Source organism: Rattus norvegicus, chromosome 19, assembly GCF_036323735.1.
Source record: "Rattus norvegicus strain BN/NHsdMcwi chromosome 19, GRCr8, whole genome shotgun sequence".
Classification (NCBI taxonomy): Eukaryota; Metazoa; Chordata; class Mammalia; order Rodentia; family Muridae; genus Rattus; species Rattus norvegicus.
The window spans coordinates 61,493,440-61,508,218 of record NC_086037.1 but is presented as its reverse complement, the minus strand read 5'-3'; the positions used below and the strand labels follow the sequence as shown (position 1 = coordinate 61,508,218).

General features: G+C 44.3%; 1 protein-coding gene across 5 annotated transcripts in view; it reads left to right on the top strand.

Moving 5' to 3' along the window:
* The window catches only part of Cdyl2 (chromodomain Y-like 2), a 191,045-nt gene extending 183,528 nt beyond the window's left edge, over positions 1–7,517 (top strand). For all 5 annotated transcript variants that reach the window (NM_001106189.2, XM_039097639.2, XM_017601238.3 and 2 more), the window contains 1 exon segment: positions 940–7,517. In NM_001106189.2, coding sequence (NP_001099659.2) covers positions 940–1,098 — 159 coding nt within the window. In that variant the 3' untranslated portion in view covers positions 1,099–7,517.
* Positions 7,518–14,779: the final 7,262 nt, after the last annotated feature.

Below are 14,779 nucleotides of genomic sequence, written 5' to 3'. Positions count from 1 at the left end.
TTCATCCGTGGGGCCAGGTCAAACGAATAATCTGCAAATTTGGTCATGAAACCCATAGGCAAATAGCACCAAGGGGCTGTGGACTCAGCTCCGTGGGTAAAGTGCTTGCTATGTAAGCATGGGTGTTGGGGTTTAACTCTCAGCTCACATCTGGACAGACCACACCAAGCCAGCATCTTTCCGTGTGGAAAGGTTTAATGAGAGAAGAAGAGTGGAAGAGGAGAGGAATAGAGGCTGGCCATGAGCATGTGGAGGGAAGTGCGGAGAGGGGAATGGGGCAGAAGGGACAAAGGGGAAGAAGGGAAGAGAGCAGAGAAGAGAAGAGAGGAGGAGCAAAAAGAGTGAGGAGGGTGCAAGCAGCCTCCTTTATAGTCAGGCATACCTGGCTGTTGCCAGGTAACTGTGGGGGTGGAGCTTAGACAGAATACCAACAATGGGGACCTGCGATTGGTATTCCAGAAACTATATGTATAGGATATATGTATGTGTATGTGTGTATGTATAATAGGTGAGCCTGTGCTGTGAAGACAGAGGCAGATGGACCCATGAACTCACCAGGTAGCCAGTCTACCCCGTCTGTAAGCACTAGATTCAGTGAGAGACCCTGTCTCATAAAATCTATGAAGAGCAGTTGAGTCACGTGTGCATGTGCGTGTGCGCGTACGCGCACACACACACACACACACATACACACACACACACACACACACACACACACACACACACACGGTACTGATTACATGTCACCACAGGCAAGGGTCCTGAGTACCATGCTTCTCTCCCCTAGCCTTCTCATGGTTACAGGACCACCTGAAACGGCTGCTAAGACCCTAAAGACCCAGGCTCAAGATTAAGCCCCTCCCTGGCTGTGGGCACTGCAGGGCCACAGAAGTGGAGCTCAGCCCCAGGCTGTCTAAACCATTGTGTGTTTCCTTCCAGGTTTTAGAGGACTCCAAATGCCTGGTCCGAAGCTTCCTGAAGTCAGTACTGGAAGACGTGAACGAGAAGGAGTGTCTCATGCTGAAGCAGCTCTGGAGTTCTTCCAAAGGCCTGGACTCCCTGTTCAGCTACCTACAGGACAAAATATATGAAGTTTGAAGGGCCCCAGCTCACCTGCCCCATTGCTAAAGGGTCTCTGACTTCCAGCCGGGCCCTGTGTTTCTACCATCGGAGCCCAGGGTCCACCCTAGCCAAGAGTTTGTCACGGTGTGTCTTTACACCTACGGTTGTATCCATTCCTCGTGCCCTTCGGTTGTTCCTCATTGGTTTGATTTTGTGTAAAGGTGGGAAACGTAGCACCCTTGGCCTCCCCATGTCCCTGTCCCAGCCAGCCATAGAACCTTCCAGGGATCCATCTTCCCAGTGCTCCGCCAGGCACTGTCTGTTGACCTTTCCCTGCACTAGCCAAAAGGCTCCTACCATGGTCCAGAAGAGGAAGACCAACCTCCCTCATCCTCCCAACTCAGGCTGTGTCTACACAGTGCCTCCAACCTGGAGGAGATGAGGCCATCACAGTTCTCTGGTTATGTGATCTGGGACCAGGGGACAATATCTTAGGGAATTCACAGACCAACAAGCGTGTGGCAAGCACTCGACTACATAGGCCTGGCTTCAATCTTCTCTCCAATGCAACTCGGCGTGACTCTTAGGGCTTGGTCTTAAAACCCAACTGAGTGATTTACAAACCCAGATAATTGTACATTTTAGAAATGTTTTGTTAAATATATATTTTTAAAACAACGTAAGTGGAAATTCTGATAATTTATGTGTATTATATGTAAAGCTAGTTTTGCAAAAAAGAAAAAAGAAACATGACTTACTAGGAAATTTTTTTCTTTATTCGGGTTTATTTTATTTATTTATTTTTGTTGTTTATATATTATGGAGTCTATTGTTCACACAGATCTTATTTTCATACCACCCTGGACCAAATACTATCCGAGGTGCACGCCGTTTGGTGCGTTCTCACGATGAGCCACGTGGAAAGAAAAGGAGATAAGAACGGATTAAAGCCTGTTTCAGACTCTCTGCGTGCTGCCCTTAGGGCAGAATGCCAGTTCTCTAATCTTTGAGGACAAGTCATGGTGGCATTTTTTTCTTTCAGTCGCTATCATTCAGGAGAAATGGAGGACTCTTGTTAGACCCATCCCTAAGTGTGTGATGTTCAGAAGGGATGGGAGCAGCTTATCTTTAGGATAATACATTGCCTAGGGTGAGACATTTTTTTGCTCTGGGATAAATAAGTGAACTTGGATTTCCAAGACCTTTCCTTCCATATGGACGTTAATGTCTTGGTTGGCCTTCTGGGGGTGTTGAGGAAGAGAACTCAGTCTCAAGAGTTTCTTCACGGTCCAAACCTGAACACTAAATCTTTAATTTTTTTTTTAAGCTGGGAGAAAACAAAAACAAGGATGGCTCTAACTAGCAGGGCGGTCTCCTTGCCTCACTGGCCCTAGCCTACTGGAGGCCTCCAATAGCTGTCTTTATGTCACCCAATCAAAGTCCCTGATTCTGCACTGAGGGAGAGTTTCAGTTTGAGTTGGTGAAGAGACAGGAAATGGAAGGGACTCCTTGTGATTGGGGCCTTAAACCTATTTGCTCAGAGAAAAATTAGACCATGACGGAGGCTGGAGGGGCCAGGCTAGCTCTAGATGGGTTACAACCTTGACTGTTGTTCTTTTTCTTCAATTCCCTCTGAGTTTCCAGCCTTTCTTAACCCTTCCTTAGGGACAATGGGGTACAGCACAGAGTCGGCCCAGTTTGTGGAGGGGGTGGGGAAGGTAGGCTGAAAAAGTAGAGATGGTTGTTTGCCTGCCCTTGAGTGGGAATAGCTGCCCCCCAGTCACAAGTAGAAGGGATGCCTGGCCCTAAGCTTTGAATGACCCAGGTGGCTGGATGCTTGCATGATGATTAGTGAAGTGACCCTCTAAATAGTGGCTCCCACATGCACTTGGCCTTGAATGACCTTGCTTGGCTCTGTAGAAATGCTTTAGAGCTCAGAAGGGTTTGAGAAGAGAAGACTTTTACTTCTCTATTCACCACCAGCCTGTCCCGCCTTGGCCATGAGGGGCCTGAGAATATAGTCACCTTGGTTGTGTTTGGTCACAGGAAAATGGAATGGAAGCTCGTAGCTCCCTGGAGTCCCTATAATACTGTAGGAACTGTGGACTAGGGTATAGAGAATTAACGCAGGAGAACGCCTGGGTCTGCTGTTGTCCCTTCTCCATTGGATGTACACTTCCTGCAAACCCTTATAACAGCTTTTGTTCTTTAGGTGTCTGAGAAACTCTTAACTGACTGCTGCTTCTGTAGGAGCCCCCTCCCCCAACCCCATGCTTTCTGATTAGCTTCTGATCGAGCCAGTTTTGTCCACGGGGAAGCAAGTTGTCAGGATTCTTTCTAGAAACATTACAGGATGCATCTTTGACTCCCATTGACACAACCAGAGATGCTTTCTCTTTAGGTGTTGGACGAGCGCCAAACTTGCGAACGTGCAGAGAACCCGTGATGACTTGGGTAGATAGACACGGACTATTTCTAAGGTAGAATTCACACTGCTTGTTTTTTTAAAGACTGTGTTTTATCTGTTTGAAGGGGGTAGCTCTGTCCCATGGGCACAAGTCTTTTTAGTCAACCTACTGGGCCGGCTGAATCATGAGAGTTGGTATTTTCAGGCTGGCTGTTGGGATAGCGTCGGGTTGAAATCCAGATGACCTACATAACAGTATATTGAGCTGGGATGGAAAATACCCATTGAGTGGTTGTGTCCAGGTTATCCTAAAAGCTTTATTGAGGTAGGGTGCTGGCTCCCATCTTTTACTTTGTACCCCAGTGTCCCCTCTCCTCCCATGAGGCCCTTCTGCTTGTCCCATTACTCTCTGTTCCTTTCCGCATACCCCTTTCCTAGACTCGGAGTAAGTCTTTGCGGAATTGTAGATGGTCTTTGGAGAGACAGCTATAGGCAAGAGGTGGAGACTTCCTCTTCTGAGTCAAGGTTTCCTTTAGCAAGCCAATTGGAACTCTCCTCTGTTTACCAAAACCTTGGTGGTGGCAACTCCCAGCAATCTCATAGGACACTGCTGAGGTTAACTGCTCCAATCCCAGGCGACTTTTGAAGCGTTATGGTTAAGATGGCCAGACCCCCTCAGCACTGGGAAGCCACCCCCTACTGTGGTGTTCTTTTCAGGTGACCCTTTACTGCATAGAGGCAAAATCTGAAGGAAACTCGTATGCTGAGAAGGCAGGGACTACTTGTAGGAAATAGGGAACTGACAGAAAAATCTTGTTCTGTGGCGTAGACCAAACTGGGAACTGTCCTCTGAGAAGCGGGAAAAGACGACTTCTCTGTGTGAAGTTCAACCTGGGGATAGGAAAATAATGACAGGAGACTTTGGACAACACAATTATATCTCCGAATCCCTCTTTTACAAACAGCCTTTACTGAACGCTGAATTGTCTCCCTCATTACCAACTGCTGGTTTCAAGAGCCTCTTAAATGGTTTGTTAAAAAAAGTTGGTTTTTTTTTAATTTGGAATTTAGTCCTATCCACACACTTTTAAAACCTAGTTTCTGTAGAAGGTTTTTGTTTTGTTTTTTATAAAAATAAAAAATAGAGACATCCACAAATCTTCCTATGGGGATATTTTGAAGGAAGGCTTGCTTCTCTCCTGTGTTTCTGTATTAAGATACTTAGATCTGTTGTATATATGAGTCAAGATGCCCTCACTAATATACACAGTATTTAAGACTCCAAATGAGATTTCTTAAGTATTTTATTTTATTCTCTGTACATGGTTTTGTAGAATCTTGGAAATTTACACTTTGGTTTTGTAGATATATATCTTTGGGGAGGGAGGTTGTCTTGCATGTGTGTTTTTTGTTGTAGCTAAGTGTTACATTGTCCTTTCTGCAGGCTTTGGTTGAAATGCTTAATAGACTTTAATACAGTAAATATATTTTCAGAATATAAACTTTTATATTTCTGTGGTAAATTAGGACATGCGTTTTAGGCAATCTTTTCCATTAATATCACTTCTTCCTTCTGGGGGAAAATATATATCTCATATTGGTTTGGTGCCAATGTTTTGTTTTTTTGGTTCTTAATTTTCTTTTATTTAAAATCGGGTAGTCTTACATTTTTAAGAAATCAAGTCAACTTTCTTTTCCTCTAGAAGTCATTGCGTTTGAAATCTAATTTGAAAATGTATTGAATCTGCGAATAAGCCTTACCATTAGGTTCAATAATCCTTCTGACCTTTCAAAACTACACGTGTAGCTCAAGATCTCCCCTTCCCCCCCCCCATAAATTCTCACTGTGTGGCAGTTGATGGAGTTCAGAAAAGAGCCTTAAGCTTGTTGCAAAATAATAATAATAATAATAAATTAATTAAAAGGGTAATACGGGTTGTTTCCTCCATGTAAGCCATGTTGGTGGGCTCAGTGCAGTCTGTAAGTCATTCATGGCTAATCTGAAGGGAGTAGTGGAAGGAGCTGATGGCGCCAGGGACCAGGTGGCATCCTCGGCGAATGTCTTTGGCCATAAGAGTGGACCAAGGGTAGGTTTTCTAAGCCACTTTCATTCTAGTAGTATGGTTGAGGGATGGTGACAGGGAGGGCTGCTAAATCATCATTTGTTCTCAACAAGTGACATTTCCTGCTCCTGACCCTGTTGGGGACCCCAGGGTAGCTAAAGTCCGTGCTCTCTGAGAGATGTTAGCAAAGTTTACATTAAGAGTCTTGCTGTGTAGACAATCTGGAGTCAGTTTTTGTTCCATCTTCAACATCGCCATGTGTCCTTGGTGTTTCTATGAGGAAGTGTGTGTCAAGCTATACTAGAGTGGAATGTAGCTGGATGAAGGTATTGTAGCTACAGAGCGGGAACAGTAAGTGATAGAGTATGTCCAGGGCTGTTTCGATGGTGCAAAAATCTCAGAAATAGACTTAGGTCTTAAAAATCAAGTTATAATGTCTTTTGGCCAGTGGTACTCCAGCCACCACCAGCTGATTCTCCTTACCCACCCTTGAAATGGGAACTTGCATTTAGGGCTATGTGACTTAGCATGAGGTCCATCTCTACAAAGTGTTCAAAGTCACTTTCTCAGCCTTTAAGGATTAAGATTGGCATGTATGTCAGTCAGAAGACATGATGTCTAGAGTTAAGCTTCAGCCTTATATCTCTGGGTTTGTCTCACCTCTTTATCCCAACATCTAGTCTGATGCAGGAGCTTGTCAACTCTGAGATGCTCAGAGGGTGATTGTTGACTCCAGGATGTTCAGAGGGTGATTGTTAACTCTGGGAAGTTCAGGGGGGTGATTGTTGACTTTGGGATGTTCAGAGGGTGATTGTTGACTCCAGGAAGTTTAGAGGATGATTGTGAGTTCTCCATCTAGTCTTGAACTTGCCATCGTGCCATTAGTCCCAGCTTGAAGTTATTTTTCTAATGTCTACATTAACAAGATTATGAAAAATAATTGCCTTTCATAAAACCAAGGACCAAAGATTCCATTATTCCAACCAAGCTTGAGTTTCATAAGCTGCAGGCACATCTGGGTTCAGATGTGTGAGCTTCACAGCACAGAGGAACCCTTGGTTCCTCCTACCACCAAACCAATGCTCCCTGACTAGCCATGCAGAGAAGTTGAATATCTCTTGAAAAGGCTCTGAAGGAAGAGTTTCTGAGATGGGAACTTAGTATCTCAGGTGGGTGTTTCCGCTGTATAGCCTCAAGTTTTCATTTATCCCATTATAAAGTGGAGGTCAGAGATTCCCCTTCGGGTCTCTAACCATGGTCAACTCTTACATTTGCATGTGGGCCTCCATCTGTTTTGCAGTTAGGAGTTAGGTCTTCAGTGGTACATCCTGTGACTGCCAGATGTCCATCTCTTTAGTTCCTCATCGAGCCATCCCACTTCCTGCTTGGTAGAACAAGAATGTTCCCGGTGCCCCCACCAGGGGTTTCCCCATTTTCAACCTCACTCACGATGATGCCATTGGCCTCTAACTAATCCAGAAGACTAAATGTTAAAGAAGGGGTATTCTACTGGTAAGGCTTATTACCCAACTTCTGATACTAAAGCCAGCTACCAAAAACATATCCAGCTCACCCTGGGAGTGTTTGGGTTGGATCATGGACGTAGCAAACACACCAAAATCCATGAATACCTTTGCAGGTTAGGTTGCTCATTTTCTTTTTGCTAGATTTTCACAGGAAGGTCTTTAGTTCTGGATCCTTGTAAGTATGAGTCCTCCATAGCATCATATGCAGGTATAGCTGGTCCATTCTCCACACTGTAAATATTTTTCCCAAACTGGGTGCAGTACTGAGGGTAATAATCTTCTGATTTATCAAATGCTGACTGTCTGGAGCAAATCGTCCGCTCTTTGTGAATGGTCCTGTAACGTATATGAACATATTTCTGGGTGCCTTAGAAGTTGTATTTTTCATGTGTGCTAATATGCAGTATTTATACATTGTGAGAAGCTGCTTTGAATAAAAAGATTGAAACTTTGTCTCCATTTGTTTGTGTCCCTCCCACCCCTATCTCTTTGGTGATCCATCTGTAGAATTCACAAATGGGTTCTGTGGTTTCAAAGTAAAGAAGTTTCTGAGGCCTTGGAGGTTGTGCCAGGGTTCTTAGCAGCTTGGAGTTTCTGGTTTAAAGTTTAGAGGTAGTCACTTCTATAAAGGGGCAACATTTGGATACCAGAGGACCTTAGAATGGAGGGGATATTTTTCCAGGGAGCTGACGTCACATTTATCTCTTCCTCAACGTGCCTGCCATGCTTTATACTGCCATGGTCCCCATCCTCAGCAGATAAATATCCACAGAACTCAGTCTTATACAGCTCTTGCTGCCTTACATGGTCAACAGTGGTGTCTGTCACTAGATAAAGTCTTTCCATATCCATAATCTTGTTGCTTGTCTATTACAGCATGACTCTTGGAAGAGGCAAATGGAGAGGGTCCCTCCAGAACATGACCTCACATGTGGGAGAAGGGTACAGAAAAGACATAGTATCTGAAGTCTTCGAGGGTTTTGTGATAATGGAATTCTTGGAAAGGGATTTATATAAGGCCATCTAGTTGCCCATCTATCCATGCACCCACTCTCCTAGCTCTTTATCCATTTATCTATTCACCCTTCCATTTGTCCATCTGTCCATTCATCTATCCATCCATCCATCCATCCATCCATCAGTTCATCCATCTGCATGTCTGTCCATTCATCCAAGCACCCATCCATTCATCTGCCTGTCTACAAATTCATCTGTTTATCCATTGGTTTAACCCACTTTCACTTACATATTTCTATCCATCCACTCACATTTCTGTCTCTCCATCTATCTGCTTACCTGTCTATTCTACTATCCACCTTTCTGCAATCCATTAATTTTTCATTCAGCTTTCATTACAGCCAGAGTCCTACCCACTCTGTGTAGAGAACTGCACAGGTAATTGAGTAGATGACTCAGATCCTCTGTCCTGAAAGGTCATCCTGGTGTAAAGAAGGGCCATTCTTGCACCATCACAAACATTCTTGGAGTCAGTATTCAGACTCCATGATGTTGCCTTTTAGTGTGAGCATGTTAGCCAGTCTGGGGCTATCAGGGTGCCTCCAAAGTCACTTCCCTTTGGTTTAGTGTTGCCTCTTCATGGTGATCAGTGTTGGTCTGAGCGCCTCAGTTCTCTCAGTCCATAATACTATTCATGATCAGTAAAGGATCAAGATCAAACCTGGACAGTTCCGTGCTTTCTACTTTCTGTGTTTCTGCTGGAAGATGGTGAAACCTTGGTGGAAGTTTTGTAAGAAAACTTGGTGACTCAGACTGTCTCTTGGGTTACTTCAATGTGATATTTTATGGAAAGAGCTTCTTTCCCTAACAGAGGAAGAGAGAGTAATGCAGCTGTACCTCCCTCCCCAGACACACATATCAACTGGAAGATGGCCAGTACAGCATATAAACAGATATTAGACTATAAAAAGCCCTTTCTTCTTTTGAGATAAGGCCTTATGTATTCCTGGCTGGCTTCAGATTTTGCTGTGTAGGCAAGGATGACCTGGTCTTTCTACCTCCCAAGGGCTGGATTACAGACATGCACCTTCATACCTTTATGCAGAACTGGGGATTGAATCTGGGGCTTCCTGCATGCAAAGCAAACAGTCTCCCAACTAAGCTATAGCTCCTGCCCCTGTAAAAGCAATTTTTATTGCCTTTTGGGGGTTCTTTATTTATGCTTAATGAGAGAGCAGTCCTCTGATCCTTGATGAAATCCAGGTGGGCCCAGCACCTTCCTGTCTCATGGATGGTAGTTCTACAGTCATAAACACAGACTCAGTTGCCATCAGTGATAATCAACTATCAAGCATTTTAGATGTATTGCTCCCAACTGGTTCAAGATTAAAACTTCTCCCATCATCACTGATTGGCCTGTGATTTGTCTAATTGAATGGAGAGAGAGCAGGAAAGATCTTACAAACTGAACTGGCAATGTGCGTGAATGGGGATTTTATTCTTTGAACCTTAGAGATGGTTATGTTGTATTCTCTCAGGGAATTTTATGGAGTTTTAGAAGCCTTTGGAATTTCCAGGTGGACTGTGTTGTTAACGCCCCATTTCTCATCAGCCTCTTATCGGGAGTCTGTCCACTCCAAACTTTTCCAATTATATAATCCTCTTCACAAGATAACAGGAAAGGCAGAAAGACGTTCTACTATTCTTTCCCAGTCTCTCCCTCTCCCCTTTCTTCCTCCCTCCCTAACCCTCACCTTCTTCCCTTGCCGTGTGTGTGTGTGTGTGTGTGTGTGTGTATGTATGTGTGTGTGTTCTGTAGTTCTCGATAAAGAGATCCACTTAACACCCTTGCCATTGGTATTGGGTACCCAAGCCAATGAATTCTTCCAACTCTTTCAAGCAGTGATTTCTACATGAGGGTGGGTCTCCTGTAAGAGACACCTCAGAGGGCTTTGGAGATTAATGAGGATTTGGACTTTCACTTCAAGTGAGTCAGAAACCCTGGAAGGCTCAGGAAGACTTGGTCTGGACCAGCTTGTGGTTTCATAGATTTTCTCCTTTACAAAAAGCAGAGAGGGCAGAAGGAAGGACAGCAGTAGGAGAATTAGGGTGGCCTTTCTGCACCCCTGAAGAAGTTTTGAATCAAGGATTTACAAGCAAGTCAGTTGTGGAGACAAAGAGAGGGGTCAAGTTCAGGGATGTCTGGGGCCTGAGTAGTGGATAGTTAGACTGAGACAGGGAACACTCTAGGACTTGTGGTGGGGGAGGGTTATTCATAGATCTGAGTGATACTGCCAGGAGCTCAGCTGAGCCCAACCACACAGGCACTGGATATGTGATCCTGCTTAGCCCAAGAGCCGCAATGCTGCTGGTTTCGACAGACAGACAGACAGACAGACAGACAGACAGACAGATGCATATGCACAGAGGCATGTATCCACAGACATGCACAGATATGCATATCTATGATATATATTTAATATATGTGGCATAAACATGGAAAACTAAATTGCATATAATATATGAAACAGCTGTTAGTAATTTTAAATCATTAAATGCCATTTAAATATGAGATCCATATATAATGACTACAAATATATTCAGAACAGTTGCTAACATCTAGTTACTGTTTAATGGTTTAATGAAGTTATATATATATATATATATATATATATATATATGTTTGAGATCTTACCTGTATTACATGTAACAATTATATATGTCATTAGTGTAGTTTTATGACAGTTACTAGTATAGTCACTATGTTATAACTTAATGCCACTTTCATATATGTGTGTGAGGGCTTATGTATTGAGATTTATGTAAATTTATGCAAATATACATGCATGTACACATGAGATTTCATCTATATATAAAATGATTAAAACACTTGTTGGCACATGGTCACTCTTTGGAGATTAAGTGAGCCTTACATATATGCATATATTACATTATTTAAAACAAAACAGTGGTTACAAAACATGTACACACACACACACACACACACATGCATATATCTTTGGAAATTGGTACTGTGTTTCTAATTAATTACTTATGCCTGAGCAGGATGGGGCACATAGGTTAGAACTTAGCAAAGTGGTTTTGTGAACCACACGTAGGTCTTGAACAGAGTTTGAGAAGCCCATATCCAAGCCTGGGCATCAGTGAAGTTTTTCTGAGCTCACAGAGAAGTTTCTGCTTGTATCCACTGAGCATTGTTGCAGAAACAAGCTCCTTATCTGTGTGTCTGGAACCGTCTTTCCTCCTTTATGGGTCTCCAGTTTGTACGCAGGGCTCCCACTTCGTTTCCTGGGATGCTTTGTATCAGTGAGTGTGTGTGTGCCCTGGTGTAGCTGCCCAGGAAGTTTCCATAGACCATCCTACCCAGAAGCTTCCAGATGCTGAGCTTCCAAACAGATCTGTTTTTTCTCCACTGGCCAAAACCCTTCCTGGAGGCACAGAGGGGGTGGCATTGGGCAAAGGGTGGTCTAGGTATGGCCCCTAAACTGGACCTGGAGCTGAGCCAAGAGGTGAGGATCAGATAGTCTAATGTGGATCTGTTAGCAAAGAACCAGAATCTGGGAAACAAGTGCATGGGAAGCAAAGGGCTCAAGAGGCCAGAGGGTAAGTCTGAGTCCAAGCACTAGCATGGACCACTGCCATCATGCTCAAGGGGGTTGGGGGGATGGGAGGCTTTGGGGGACAGGTTGTCAGAAGAGCCTTTGTACACACAAATCAATGATGCTTTAGCCCCTAGAGGCTGTTGACTTGCAGCAGCTGTGGGGAGATTTGGCCAAGACAAGCAGCCACATAGAGCAAAGTCAAGAGGGTTAGGGTCTTAGGTTTTACCGAGACAGGCATCTCTTGGGAGTAAGACAGTCTTGTTTTAAGATCCCCTAATTTGGTTCTGTCAGATGTCATGAGTGAGGCGGGAGAGATGACTTAGAAGGTAAGAACTGGTCCTGCCCTTGCAGGTTCATTTCCCAACACCAACATCAGGTGGCTTATCATCACTTGTAACTCCAGGTCTACTCAATGGCCTCCAATGGCTCCAGAATTCATGTGCCTATACCTATACAGAGACACAATTAGGCATGTGTATAATTAAAAATGAAAAGCAACAGCATCTGATTGTGTCAGTTGACTTTACCAATCTGCATCATGGGCATAAGCTTCCTGGGGATGCAGCTAGGACCAGACCCTCTACTGTATCTACTACATGCTATTATGAAACTTATTTGAGCCAACTGCAGACATGCATAGAAGGAGGTCTGACTCATAGGGATTATCCTTTGTGTCTTAATTTTCTGATCCACCGTTAGTATCTTTTCCTTAAAAACACCAGAAAAGTGGCTACGGAATGGGGAAAGGAGGGCTGGGGTAAAGCCGAGAGTCAGGGAGTTTCTGAAATTGTGTCTTCAGGGACTGACATCCATCCACACTGATGTAATTTAAGAGTGTCAGGAGACCCAAACCATAGGGAAATCCCCCAGGCAGATGGTGACTTGTGTAGGGAAGGTGTAACTTAATAACCTCCCAGATTAAGGAGCCTTAGAAATGATTTGTGGTGGTAAAATAAATGGCTGGGGGTCTGTACATGCAGAGCAACACACCTGTATGTGCCATTAACAGGGTAAGGACCACTGGACAAGAGCAGGGTCTCCTGATGCTTGATTCTGGACTACTGCTTGGGACATAGGCTTTGCCTAGACACATGGCAAGTACATGACATCAGCGGCAGGAGACCCGATGAGCTCTACCTTCGGGGTATGTAACGTGTCCCAGGTGTCACCTGTGCAGACACACTTGGTTGTGCTCTCATTTGCACAGGAAGACACAAGACTGACTGCTCTCTGAGTCATTTTGGTGGTAGCAAACAATGTTTACAAAAAGGTGATAATCAGACAGGAAATAGATCATTAGGGTATGATCTCTTCCTTTTTCCTTTGCTTCCTTTTTCCCTCCTCCCCTCCTCTTTCTCCCTCTTGTCCTCTCTCCTCTCCTCCTCCTCCTCCTCCTCTTCCTCCTCCTCCTCCTCCTCTTCCTCCTCCTCCTCCTCCTCCTCCTCCTTCTTCTCATTCTCCTCCCCCCTCTCTGATTGTGGTTTCCTCTCTCCTTTCTTTCCTCCTGATGCCTCACATCCTTAATCATGTCATCATCATGGCAAAAGCCCTAGTAAAGTGTGGGAAGAGCATGAAGTTAGGAACCACTACTGGGACACATATTGCTGAGATGGTTCCTTGGAATGTACTGATTTCAGGCTAGCTCTTCAGCGAGAAGGTTAATTTGTGCCTGGTCTCTTTAAAAGGCGGATTTTTATTTTTAAGCATGAGTGAATGTATTTACATGTGAATTCAGGTAACCTGGTAGCCAGAAGAGAGAGAGCATCACATCCCATGGAGCTGAGATTATGGGTGCTTTTAAGCCATCTAAGGTCAGTGTTGGAAATCAAACTGGAGTGCTCTGCAACAGTGATGCAGACTCTTAGCTGCTGACCCATCTTTCCAGCCCAGAGAACCATCAACTCAGCCTCTTTTGGGGCCTTTATTTAATGGGGAAAGAAAACCAGTGCAGAAAGCAGTCAATTGAGAAGCCCAAAGATATGCAGGGGTAAGCAACAGAGTAAGAATTCCAGTATTTGTTTATTACTTTGTACAAAACATTTTTAATTCTTTTTAATTTGGAGGGGCTGGGGGAGAGGGCTCAGTGATTAAGAACACTTGCTCTTGCAGTTACTGGAATGCAGTTCTCAGAAGCCTCACAGGAGCTCACAGTCCAAGGGTTCTGATGTCTCCTTGTGACCTCTGTGTCCACCAGGTATACATTGAGCACAGGTATACATACAAGAAAAACACGCAGGTACATAAAAATAAAATCTTTTAAGAAACCCAAACACTGTTCATTCTGAAATTGTGTGTGTGTATTTAATATATATGAAAAATAGTGCCTCATTTCCAAACCTCCACACACACTGTCTTAGTCAATGTTCTGTTGCTATGAAGAAACACCATAATTATAGCATCTCTCTGTCTCTCTCTCTCTCTCTCTCTCTCTCTCTCTCTCTCTCTCTCTCTCTTCACTTTACATCCTGATAGCTTCCCCCTCCCATAACCCCTTCCCATTCCCTTTTCCCTTCTCCTCTGAGAGGATGGGGTTCCCCCCAGGGTATCCCTTTACCCTGGCACATCAAATCTCTGTAGGGTTAGGAACATCCTTCCCACTGAGGCCAGACAAGGCAGCCCAGCTAGAATACTGTATTCTGCAGACAGACAACAGCTTTGGGGATAATGCCTGCTCCAGTTGTTCAGGCCCCACGTGAATACTAAGCTGCAAATCTGCTTCATATGTTGGGGGGGGGGCACGTATGCCTAGCCCATGTATGCTCTCTGGTTGGTGGTTCAGTTTCTGAGAACCCCCAAGGTTCTAGATTAGTTGACTCTTTCGGTCTTCCTGTGGAGCGCCTATCCCCTTTGTGGCCCTCAATCTTTCCCTGACTCTTCCATAAGAGTCCCTAAGCTCCATTCAATGTTTGGTTGTGGTTCTCTGCATCCCTCAGAGTTAGCCTCTGGGTGGAGCCTCTCAGAGGTTAACTATGCTAGATTCCTGTCGGCAAGCATAACAGAGTATCGTTAACAATGTCAGGGATCGGTGCTTGTTCGTGGGATGGATCTCGGATGAATCACTGCCTGGCCGTTCCCTCAGTCTCTGCTCCATCTTTGTCCCTGTATTTCTTGTAGACAGGATAAAGGTTGGGTCAAAAGTTT